The sequence below is a fragment of the Loxodonta africana genome, chromosome 19 (assembly GCF_030014295.1).
Source record: "Loxodonta africana isolate mLoxAfr1 chromosome 19, mLoxAfr1.hap2, whole genome shotgun sequence".
NCBI classification, from domain to species: Eukaryota; Metazoa; Chordata; class Mammalia; order Proboscidea; family Elephantidae; genus Loxodonta; species Loxodonta africana.
Genome location: NC_087360.1, coordinates 44241671 through 44254995, shown reverse-complemented (window position 1 = coordinate 44254995; position 13325 = coordinate 44241671). Strand labels below are relative to the sequence as shown.

Sequence of the window (13325 nt, the reverse complement as noted above, 5' to 3'; positions counted from 1 at the left end):
TTGGCAGGACTTTTAGAACATTAGCTTTATTCTTTATGCCTTCAAAGGACAGGTAGGCCACATAAACAGAACAGCTAGAGCTAAGAGGCTACTCTTTAATTTTTTTACTGTACCAAATGTATTCATCCAAATGTATTCATAGAACTAAACTGAAAGGAAATTTAGTCCTTAGGTAAAGAATAAAGTAGGTGACTTCTAAGTCTAAGTAATTAGTTGAGAGAATAAAGAGAGAGAAAAAGGAGCGACTTTAAGAGCTCCTGTATGGAGGGTAGGAGTGAAAAGGGTGGAAGAAAGAGAGTGAGTAGAAGGCAGAGAAGAAAATGTAATGCCTCAGTGTTGTAGAAGCCAGGGGATGTGAGAAGTTTGTAAAGTATGAGCTGATCATTGATAACTGATGCTACATAGAAGTAAAAAAAAAAAAGTGAGCCAACAAGGAACCATCGTATTTGTAAATGAGGTTATTTCTGATCTGCTTTAGTCTCTTCAACTACTGCTTCTTAATTGTAGTTCTAAACTATTCTGTGATTAAGATATATTTTCATCTAGCTTATCAATGTGGTGAGAGCAAAAATTAAGCCATATTTCTGTTGTATAAGTCTCACATGGGGCTTTGTACAGTATTAAGTATAGAAACTTACAAATAAAAATGTCAAATTTGTAGAATTAATCATTTTACTCTCATTCATTTCATTTAAATGATCTATAATGGCCTTTCTTTAATAGCAAGTTCTTTTCATATATTTAAGATATTTTTCTTTTTCTTCTTGTAGGTTACTCAAATGAGTCGTCCTGACCTGATCCTTTTTCTGATGAAATACCTGATGGCACTCATAGTCGGTATTCCCTCCATTTTTTGGGTTGGAAGCAAGAAAACATGTTTTGAATGGGCCAGTTTTTTCCATGGTCGTAGGAAAAAAGAGTAAGTTGAAATAAAGCAAATCTCACATTTACGTAAATTTTTGCATTGCTTATGTTAAAGTGATTTGGATTTGGAGAAAATATTCAAATAAGATTTGTAACCTTGTAAGCAGCCACTAGTCATAACTGGCACAGTACCATGTCTAATTAAAAACTAAAAATTTATTTTGAAAAAATGGCCAAGTAGAACCAAGCTTGCAATCTTTTCCTCTACTAATTCAAAATATCTGAGGGAAGGCCAGACTTTATGAAAAAATCTAAGTTATGATTTCTTAAATTAAAAAAAAAACAAATTAATGTATTAACATTCTTATTTAACCCTCTTGATATTCCTGTGAGGGTTGGTATGTATAGCCATCTCTGTTTTAAAGATTAGAAAACTGAAACAGAGAGAGGTTAAGTCCTCTGGCCAGAGTAACACAGGTATTTAGTATTAAGAGTCAGATTAGACTTCTTTTTCCTAATTGACCGTTTTCTTTCAACTATACCAAAAATGAATTAAAGAGGTAGAGTGTTATCCCATTCTGATGGTAGTGTATGTTAAAGCCAAAATAGAAAAATGACAATAGTAGTAAAATGAGATATGTTAAAGAAATTATTTTAAATTGTAATTGACCACAGAGTATAATAGAATGTCATGGTAAAATGTAAGACTTGCGGGAGTAATCATTTGGAAGAATATTTAGGAATCTTTAATTTCATGAACCCCTAATTCATCCAACAAACAAGGAAAAAAAACCTGAAATATTCGCAAAGGAAGAAATAATTTCAAATTTTTTACTCATGCAAGTCTCATATAAATAGTGTATCTGAATTATCATAAATTTTAAGTGGAGTTCATGTCCTTATGATTTTACTTAACCTAGGGTCTTCCAATGGCTTTGGGAGGTATAGTCTATAAAGTTCCTTAGATTATATGTAAAATGTCATGTTGTATATGGGTTAATTTGTTTTCTTATGTGGTACAACCTAAAGTTAACGTTAGTTGTTGCCTCGCAAACAAAATCTATATTTACTAGATCACCAGTAGTAAGCAGTCTCTGTTATACATCAGGGTGGTGCAAACAGTTAATGCTCTAGGCTGCTGAGAGATTGGAGGTTCAAGTCCACCCAGGGGCTCCTTGGAAGAAAGACCTGTCTATCTGCTTCTGAAAAATCATCCATCGAAAACCCTATGGAGCACATTTCTACTCTGATACACATGGGGTCTCCATGAGTTGGAATCAACTTGGTAACTGGATAGTTTTGGTTACACAGATTAGATTAAAATCAGGGATAAAAAGATCACAGTTTTTAAGATATGCATTTCTTATTACAGTATCTGAGACTGCTACCAGTGACATCAGATAATGCATTTCTCCTTTAAATCCAGCTTTATAAGGCAAGGAAGGGAAGGGGTCATTCATCTGCCAAAAAAAAAAATTTTTTTCTTTGGCATTTATGCATTCTTTAAGAAAAGCTTTACTAAATGCTTACTATGTGCCATAAAAGGAGTTTTTTTTTTAGTGGCATAGTGGTTAAGTGCTCAGCTGCTAACCAAAAGGTTGATGGTTGGAACCCACCAGGTGCTCTGCAAGAGAAAGATGTGGTGGTCGGCTTCCATAAACATCACAGCCTTGGAAACCCTATGGGCAGTTCTCCTCTGTCTTATAGGGTGGCTTTGAGTCAGAATCAACTCCACAGCAAGAGGTTTGGTTTTGGTTTGGATGTGCCATAAACTATTTTAGGATACCAGGGATTAAAAACCAAACAAAACAAGCTAAGTTCCAGCTTCCGTGGAGATTCCTTCCTTATTGAATTTACTGTTATTCATCTGTGTATTCTTTGAAATTTTTTATTTTATTTTTAATCTCAGTAAAACATGATTTTGAGGAAAGGGCCTGAATTAAACATCCTTGTGCACCTCTGGACCATAGACAAATAATTCTATAATAGGGTTGCATTAGAAATTCCAGATGGAGCTAAATCCAGGCTACCCTTCTAGAGATCCATCCTAGCTATTGTCAGGGAGGTAGAGGAAGGATCCTGACTGGAGTAGAACGCTTTCGAAACTGGTTAAAACTCTGAAGGATCATTCATTCTATCTGGTTTTCTGCAACTCTGGATCCCCAAACAACAAAGTCATTGTGCTTCTCAAAGCCAGAGCTGCTCCCTGGACTTGCTTGGCAGGTCTTTATTCTGAAACTCAAGTATGAGTATCTAATAGCTTCATCTAGCCTTAATCAGGTTTAGCCTTGGAGAATGTCCATAAAGTAATCATAATAATGGTTCCCAATTTATTGAACACATTGAATATTCCAAATGCTGTTCTAAGCACTTTGTTATTGTTTGCTGCCGTCAAGTTAGCCCCTGCTCATGGCAACTCCATGCACAATGGAACAAAATGCTGCCTCGTCCTGTGCCACCCCCATGATTAGTTATAAATTGGACCATTGTGATACACAGGGTTTTCATTGGCTGATTTTCTGAAGTAGATCACCAGGCCTTTCTTCCTAGTCTGTCTTGGTCTGGAAGCTCTGATGAAACCTGTTCAGCATCACAGCAACACACATGCCTCAACTGACAGACGGATGGTAACTGTGCATGAGGTGCGTTGGCCAGGAATCAAACCCAGGTATCCCTCATAGAAGGTGAAAATTCTACTACTAGCACGCTGAATTTGGACTCCTAAACTGTGAGAGAATAAAATATCTCTTTGTTGAAGCCATCCACTTGTGTTATTTCTGTTATAGCAGCACTAGATGACTAAGACAGTCTCTGTGAGTTGAAATTGACCAGGTGGCAACAGGTGGTAATATCCTTCTAGAAATAACATTAATCCCTGCAATAGCAACATTATTAAAAAGGATTAAAGGAAAATGGCTGTAAAATAACTGGCACAATGCAGGTACTCAGCAATGCTAGTTTTTTCTTCAGCATTAAAAACAACATCAGCAATAACAACAATCCTTTTGAAATTTGAAAACTTAGATATATACACTATTTCTCAATATATGATCCAGTCTTTACATGTTCGAATTTTATTTTTTTAATGAATGTATTTATCTAATTTTAACTTTAACTCTGATTCTCATAGTCACTTATTTATATAAACCAAGATGCTGATCTTTAGAACCATTTAATTGGTTCTTTGATTAATTGCATTACTGCTTTGTTCATCATTAGCAACATCTGTTTTTAACCCCTTTATAGCAGTTAAAAGCATTTACTGACAATAATTCATCCTCTTAATTTTTTCCACTTAATTTGTTTTCTTAAGCTTTTAATAGGTCCAGGACTTAATTGTATGCTTGCTTAAATTGATATTTCATATGATTTGCTCTAAATAATGACTACTCATTTATTTCAGCACTAGACAACTGCTTCTACCAAAAAATCAACTTTAAACCTTAAAACAACTGCTCTTACAATTAAAAAAAAAAGTTATATCTATGCTGTGATGAAGCTTCCACTACTATAAACCATGCAAGAAAATGGTTTCCTTGCTTTATAATAAAATATGTACAATTTTAGTGTCCTTGAGAATTTTTTTAGCTGGAAAGAACCTTTCAGAAATGATGGATTTGTATACCTTCATTTTATAGATAAGGAAAATGAAGGAAAGACGGGATGAGTGACTTTTCTAAGATCACATAGTTACTGATAGAATTAGAACTGATCACCTGATTTCCTTCACTGGCCTCTCATCATAACACCCTGGGGGACAGATTGGCATGGATTTGTTATATTCTTTACTCTGTCAACAATGTTATCTTAAATAAGTCTTGAAGACCTGATTTGGAGAGCAATTAATTTCAAGAATAGCCTCTATATTGCACACAGCATTATTTACTGATTTATACAGCATGCTAAGTCTGTGTCTTAAACTTAACATTTTGTTGTCTAGGATAGTGAATGAGAGCCGACAGGTACTCCAGGAACCTGATTTTGCTCAGTCCCTCCTAAGAGATCCGAATACTCCTATTATAAGAAAATCAAGAGGAACATCCACTCAAGGAACATCCACACATGCTTCTTCAACTCAACTGGCTATGGTGGATGATCAGAGAAGCAAAGCAGGTAGTGTCCACAGCAAAGTGAGCAGCTACCATGGCAGCCTCCACAGATCACGTGATGGCAGGTAAGTTTTATTAGTGGCTTAGTTTATTTCATATGCTGAATTATGCTCAAATAGCTTAAGAAAGAAGAAATAGAAGTTAACAATTATTAAACCTTTTGCTAGGTAGAGTTGCTCTAGGTTATGGTCAGACTTGAAAGCCTATTTAAAAGGTATAGTAATAGTATAGAGGAGAGAGTGAATAATTTTTTTAGAATAGGATAGTATCAGAGAAAGCTTCACAGAGAGAATGTATAATAGATGACTGTGGCTTTCCTGTTGGATTGGAGGATTGAGACACTAGAATTAGAGAAACTGCTTTGGAGCTTCTGCAATAATTCAGTTGAGAGATGATGAAAGCTTATTGGAGAGGAGTGGCAGTGGGAAGAGATAAAGAGCTGATTGAAGAAATGATAGCAGTTGGTGATGAATTAATGTTAGCAGCTGGAGAAAAGGGGCGCACCAAAGTTTTTTTTTCTTTTTAAGATTTCTAGTTTGAGAAACTGAAAGAATGAAAATTCTAATGTCTGAAATGGGTGAAATCTTCTGTTTATTTTAAAACATCTGTTTCTACAGATGTCTTGTATCCTGCCAATCTCATTCTAGTCTTTTTGTCACTCTTCTCCCTGTCCTCCTAGTGTAGAATATGATTCCTGTACTTACTCTCAGCTTTCTAATTTGGTCAGCTATCCTGTGTTTAAAAAGAAGCACTTAATGCTGATTTATCTTTTCTTATATCCATTTCTTTTTCCTTTTCTTGCCAGATTTTTGAAATGAATATTCTTTACTTACTGTTTTCACTGCCTCACTTTCTGTCCTTTATCCCCTATAAATCTAGTCTTTTTCTCCTCCTTCCCCATCTAAACTGTACCTTGTAACATCACCAATGACCTCTCTTTGGCCACATTCAAAGATCTTTCTTCCTGCCTTCTTTCCTTCCACTCAGCACTCCTCTGTGAGAATCATTATTCTAAGTGTGAGGGACATGGAGATGGAAGAAAGAAGATTAAGGAGTCAGTTATAATTAATAGGTATAATAGAATGATATACAGGGTGTTTGGGGAGCCTAGAGAAGAAAATCATCTAACTAACTCATCATGGAAAGTCAGTGAAAGCTCCACAAGAGATGTCACTTCTACTTTCAATCAGATTTGGAGGAGGCAGTGGGATATTAAAGACAAGGAAACAGCATATGCAAATGCAAGGAGGAAAAGCAGGCAGTCAGATACTGGGGATTGTCTGGAGCATAGGATGTAGGTTGGCACAGTTGTAAAAGAGAAAGCCATGCTAAGGAGTTTGTGTTTTTCCATGCAGGCAATGAGGAGCCATTAAAGGACTTAAGGCTTTGGGGTAATAAAATCAGATTCTTATTTTAGGAAAATCCCTTTGGCAACAGCATAGGAGAGAACAGATTATAAGTAAGATAAGTTAGGAAGTTTCTACAATAAATTAGGGGTCCTAACTTAGGACACTGATAAAGAAAGAGGAAATTGGAGAGTCTTTTAGAATATGTTTTGTCACTCACCACCCTCCATGAACTCTGAGCATTATTTGACATTTGGCGTTATTGGCCTCATCCTTTTCAATAACAAATCGAACAGTTATTTATAGTACAACTTCTGTGTATGTGCCATTCTGTGTATAAAGAGATATATAGAAGAAGGTAAGGTATAATTCCTGCATTCTAGGAGCATATAACCTTCTAGGAAAGATAAAGCATATGTGAAATAATAGTATAAACCAGTTTATAAACAGAAGTTCTAGAATACCAGTTTATAGCTATAACAGATATAGATATTATAGAACTTATTATTATAGATATTATAGAACTTATTATTATAGATATTGTAGAACTTCAGGAAAGGGAAGGTCAGTGAGGGTTAGGTTGGTCCATTAAAAATACCTTAAAGGAGTAGGTGGAGCCAACATGGCACTATAGACAGAAGCACCATGCCACCCCTCTGCAGCAAAGACCTAGAAAGCTAAGTAAAACAGATACAAAGGTCAATCCTGAAACCCTAAGCATCAAATGAAGGAATAAAGAACTCGATCAAGCACCAAATGGAATAAGAAACTGACAGACAACAAGGAGGACTACCACGTAGAGGACCCCTACTAGCTAACGCAGCACGGATTCACCATCTTGGACTACACCCACCAAGGAACGCATACAGAGAGTATGGGAAGGCAACTTCAAGGACTTCGCAACAGGAGACAAAGCACCCAGTAACCAGGAATACATGCTTTCTCAGCCCCTACCTTTCTTCCCTCTATATGCCATCCGCTGCTTTTCAGCAGGCCATGGTCACTTGGGCAGAGAGACACCAGCTCACTGCTACCTGGGTCTACTCACTCCCACCAGCCGGCCCCTTCAGCACCATTTTTTTGTTTATTTGTTTATATATATATACACATATATATATATTTAGCTTTTTTATTGCTTCTCTTTCTCCCTTCCTTCTTTTCCTTTCTCCCACCCAGCTAGCCTTTGTGCCATCCTCTCCCCTTCTTGACGGGCTATGATTTTTTGGTTTGCTTTCTTCTTTTTTTTCCATTTCTTCTCCTTCTTTTCCTTTCCCCTGCCAATCTAGCCTTGTGCACCACACGCCTCCCCCCTCCCCCCCCCAGCTTCTTGGCAGGCTGTCCTGTACTGCTCGACTCAAGAGCCTCTGGCACATGGCCTCCCTGGATCTGCACCGCCCCACAGGCCAGTTTCTTCAGTGCCATATTTTTTATTTTTCTTTATCCTTTCCCTTCTACCTTTTCCTTCTGCCCCCTCACCTAGGTCCTGCACTGCCTATGCCCAGTCCTGATAGGCCATGCTGTGCCACCTCACAAGAGAGGCATCAGCTCACCGCCATCCCAGTTCCACCCCACCACCAATGGCCAGCTCCCCACTACTATATACATATTTTTGTTGTTTTTAATTAATTAATTAATTAATTTATTTGTTCTTTAATTGGTTCCTTCTCCCTCTTTCCCCTTTTTCCTTTCTCCCACCCACCTAGACCCATGTGCTGCCCATGCGCCTTCTCAACAGGCCAAGCCACATTACTCAGCTAGACAATCACCAGCACTCAGGGTCGCCAGGTCTGCCCCATGCCTACCTGCCGAATCCTACCGTGCCACCATTTTATTTATTTTTGCTTTTGTTTCTCTCTCTTCTTTCTCTTTTTTTCACCCACCCACCTTGCTCCACACATTGCATCCTCTCCTTTCCTGCCTATCTGCACTGCCCCGAAGCAACACCAACATGGTCATCCAGACTCCGCCTTGCACTGCCCCCCAGCCCTGCCCTGTCGGCCCCAGTTCATGCTGTAAACTACTCATCCCTGCTACTTTCACCCCCTGCTGGACCCCTGCCCCTGTCCACTGCACCATAGCTGAGTGACTGGCACTGCCCACCTGGACATGGTGGTGAGAAATATCATGCTCATAGGCAAGCAAGCAACAAATCATGCCCAGCCTACCTGCCCAGGCATAACCAAATAAAACCAAAAAGCAGGACAAAACAATCACATCTACAATCAGTAAATGAAGAAAATAATTCCTGAATGCCTCAGAGATAGAAGACAGTATCAAAACATATAATAAAACAGGAGATGGTGGCTCCAGAAAGGGAACAAAATAAAACACCAGATGACCTTCTGGTAGAAGAAAAGGCACTGGTACTACTTGATAGGGAATTCAGAGCTCTAATATTCAGGGTTCTCCAACAAATAAAAGAAACTGCAGATAAAAATAAGGAAAAAATAGACAAAATCATGGAAAATACAGACCAAATCAGGTAAAACAGACAAAGCAATGGAAGAATTCAGAAAAATAGTATGGAAACACGGTGTAAAAATAAAAAAAAAAACAACTAAAATCATACAAAAACAGCAATTAGAAATCCAAAAGATAAACAGCAAAATTTCAGAAATGGACAGAGCAATAGAAGGTATTAGCAGCAAATTTGAAACAATGGAAGACAGAAACAGCAAAATTGAAGACAAATCTTTGGATACCAATTTATTTGAGGAAAAATCAGAGAAAAGAAAGAAGAAAAATTAAGAAACCCTGAGAACAATGTTGGATACAATCAAAAGCAAAAATTTCCGTGTGATCAGCGTTCCAGAATAAGGGAAACAAATGGAAGACACAGAGAGGATCATTGAAGATTTGCTGACAGAAAGCTTCCCTAATACCGTGAAAGATGAAAAACTGACTATCCAAGAAGCTCAGCGAACCCCATATAGGATAGACTCCAAAAGAAAAACACCAAGACATATAATCACACTTAGCAAAACCAAAGACAAAGAAAGAATCCTGAGAGCAGCTCGAGAAAAACAAAAAGTCACATACAGAGGGGAGACAAAACCAAGCTCTGATTACTCTGCAGAAACCACGCAGGCAAGAAGGCAATGGGATGACATATATAAAATCTTGACAGAAAAAAGACAGCCAACCAAGAATAATGTATCCTGCAAAACTCTTGCTGAAATATGATGGCAAAATTTGGACATTTCCATATAAACAAATTAAAGAAGTATGTAAAAACCAAACCAAATTTACAAGAATTATTGAAGGGAGTTCTTTGGTTAGAGAACCAAGCACTTCAGACAATAACTTGAATCAAGGACATAAGACAGCATCAGCCAGATACCAGCCCCGGTAATGAACTCTCAAAGATAAAACAAAACTAAAAAATTTATAACAGGGAACCAGAGAGGTCGATCTGTAAATGACTGTATCAGAACAATAAAAGAGGGATAAATGGTGTAGGTACAGAACTTTCAGATGGAGAAGAAGTCAAGGCGATATCAAGTCATAAAAGACTGCTTTAAACTTAGGAAGACAGGAGTAAATTTCAAGGTAACCACAAAGAAAGTTCACAAACCTACTCATCAAAATAAGGCAGAAAAGCATAAAGTCTCAGTAAACACAAAATCTACAAAAATTAAAGAAACGGAAAAAAAAAATCCACAAACAAAAGGAACTCAGTACAGGAAAGTAAGAGGAACAAAGAAAACGTCAGCACCACAAAAAAAGCACTACAAAATGACAACCAAAAACTCACACCTATCAATAGTCACACTGAACATATATGGCTTAAATGCACCCATAAAGAGACAGTGACAGAATGGATTAAAAAAAAAATAGAAACCGTCAATATGCTGTCTACAAGAGACACACCTTAGAAGCAAAGATATAAATATATTAAAAACCAAAGGATGGAAAAAAAATACATCAAGCAAACCACAACCAAAAAAGAGCAGGAGTAGCAATACTAATATCAGATAGATAGACTTTAAAACAAAACTCATCATAAAAGACAAGGAACGACATTATATAATGATTAAAGGGACAGTCCACCATGGGGACATAACCATAATAAATATCTGTGCACTCAATGACAGGAGTCCAAAATACGTAAAACAAACTCTAACAGCACTGAAAAGAGAAATTGACAGTTCCACAATTATTATTCAACACACCACTCTCAGTAAAGAACAGAATGTCTAGAAAGAAACTCAACAAAGATGCAGAAGATCTAAAGACCACAATCAATTAACTTGAACTCACAGACATATATAGAACACTCCACCCAACAGCAGCAAAAGTACCCATTCTTTTCCAACGCACAGAGAACGTTCTCCAGAATAGACCAAGTCTTAGGCCACATAACAACCCTCAACAAAATCCAAAACATTGAGATAATACAAAGCATCTTCTCTGTTCACAACACTATTAAAAGGAGAAATTATAACAGGAAGAGCAAGGGAAAAAAAAATCAAATACATAGAAACTAACACTTTGCTTAAAAATCATTGGGCAATAGAAGAAATCAAAGATAGAATAATGAAAACACGTCATACCAAAACCTCTGGGACACAGCAAAGGCAGTGCTCAGAGGCCAATTTATACCAACAGATGCACACATAAAAAAAGAAGACAGGGACAAAATCAAAACATTAGCTATACAACTTGAACAAATATAGACTAGCAAAAGAAGCTGAAAGCCACCAGAAGAAAGGAAATAATAAAGATCAGAGCAGAAATAAATGAAATAGGAAATAGAAAAACAATAGAAAGAATCAACAAAACCAAAAGTTGGTTCTTCGAAAGGATCAACAAAATCGACAAACCATTGGCCAAACTGATAAAAGAAAAGAGATTGATACAAATAACCTAAATAAGAAATGAAATAGGGGACATTACAACAGACACAACTAAAATAAAATAAAAAACTATAGTCCAGCAAATTAGAAAACCTAGAGGAAATGGACACGTTTCTAGAAACACATTACCTACCTAAACTATCACAAACTGAGGTCTAAAATCTCAACAGACCCATAACAAAAGAAGAGATTGAAAAGGTAATTTATAAAACTCCCAATAAAAAAATAGCTCTGGCTCAAATGGCTTCATGGAGAATTCTACCAAACATTCACAGAAGAGCTTGCACAAGTACTACTCAAACTATTTCAGAAAATAGAAAAGGAGGGGATACTTCCAAATTCATTCTTAGAAGCCAGCCTAACCCTGATACCAAAGCCAGGCAAAGACACAACAAAAAAGAAAATTATAGACCAATATCTCTCATGAATATAGATGGAAAAATTCTCAACAAAATTTTGGGCAATAGAATTCAGCATCACATAAAAAATAATAATAATGCACCATGATCAAGTGGTATTCATACCAGGTATGAAAGGATGGTTCAACATTAGAAAATCAATCAATGTAATCCACCACATAAATAAAACAAAAGAATCATATGATCATCTCTGTCAACACAGAGAAGGCATTCAATAATGTCTAATACCCATTCCTGATAAAAACTCTCAATAAAATAGGTATAGAAGGGAAATCCTTCAAAATAATAAAGGACATCTATACAAAACCAACAACCAGCATCATTATTAATGGAGAAAGGCTGAAAACATTTCCCCTGAGAACAGAAACAAGACAAGGATGCCCTTTATCACCACTCCTGTTTAACATTCTGGCTAGCTGGAAGTCCTAGCTAGAGCGATAAGGCAATAAAAAGAAATAAAGGACATCCAAATTGATAAGAAATAAAACTATCCCTATTTGCAGATGGTATTTTTATTATACATAGATAACCTAAAGGATTCCACAAGAAAACCACTGGAACTGATAGAAAGATGCAGTGTAGCAGGATAAAAAATAACATACAAAAATCCATTGGATTCCTATGCAACAGTAAAGAGAACTGTGAGAAGGAAGTCAGGAAAGCAAATACCATTTTAATAAAAAATAGCCCCTAAAAAAATAAAATACTTAGGAATAAATCTAACCAGGGACATAAAGAACCTATACAAAGAAAACTACAAAACACTACTGTGAGAAACCATATGAAACCTACATAAATGGAAAACATACCATGCTTATTGATAGGTAGACTCAACATTGTGAAAATGTGAATTCTACCCCCCCCCCAAAAAAAAATCCCTACAAATACAATGCAATCCTGATCCAAACATCAACAGGATTCTTTAACAAGATGAAAAAAATAATCATTAACTTCATATGGAAAGGAAAGAGTTCCCAGATAAGTAAAGTACTGCCTGACCTCTGAACCTACTATAAAGCTAAGGTAGTCAAAACAGCCTGGTATCGGTACAACGACAGACCATTGACCAATGGAACAGAATCAAGAACGTAGATATAAATCCATTCACCTCTGGTCACCTGATCTTCAACAAAGGCCCAAAGTCCATTAAATGGGGGAAAAGACAGTCTTTTTAACAAATGGTGCTGGCAACACTGGATATCCATTTATAAAAAAAAAAAAAAGAAACAGGATCCATACCTCACACCACACACAAAAGCTAATTCAAAATGGATCAGAGACATGACTATAAAACCAAAATCTATGAAGATCATAGAAGAAAAAATAGGGTCAACACTAGAGGCCCTAATATGTGTCATAAATAGCATACAAATGATACCTAACAATACAGAAACATCAGAAGATAAGCTAGATAACTGGGATCTCCTAAAAAGTAAACACTTATGCTCATCAAGACTCCACCAAAACCGTAAAAAGAGAGCCTACAGACTGGGGGAAAAAAATTGGCTATGACAAATCTGATAAAGGTCTAATCTCTAAAATCTATAGGAACATCTAGCATCTCCACAACAAGAAGACAAATAATCCAATTTAAAAATGGGCAAAGGATATGAACTTCACCAAAGAAGACATTCAGGCAGCTAACAGAGACGTGAGGAAACGTTGGAGATCACCAGCCATTAGAGAAATGCAACTCAAAACTACAATGAGATACCGTCTCACCCTGACATT

At 36.7% G+C, this 13325-nt stretch overlaps 1 protein-coding gene across 1 annotated transcript in view; it reads left to right on the top strand.

Annotated features, from left to right (window-relative positions):
* Positions 1 to 13325, top strand: part of FZD3 (frizzled class receptor 3) — a 128181-nt gene that overhangs the window by 101477 nt on the left and 13379 nt on the right. The window contains exons 5-6 of the mRNA XM_003412457.4: positions 771 to 919; positions 4805 to 5038. Of these exons, the coding sequence (XP_003412505.1) occupies positions 771 to 919; positions 4805 to 5038 (383 nt within the window). The remainder of the gene's footprint in view (positions 1 to 770; positions 920 to 4804; positions 5039 to 13325) is intronic.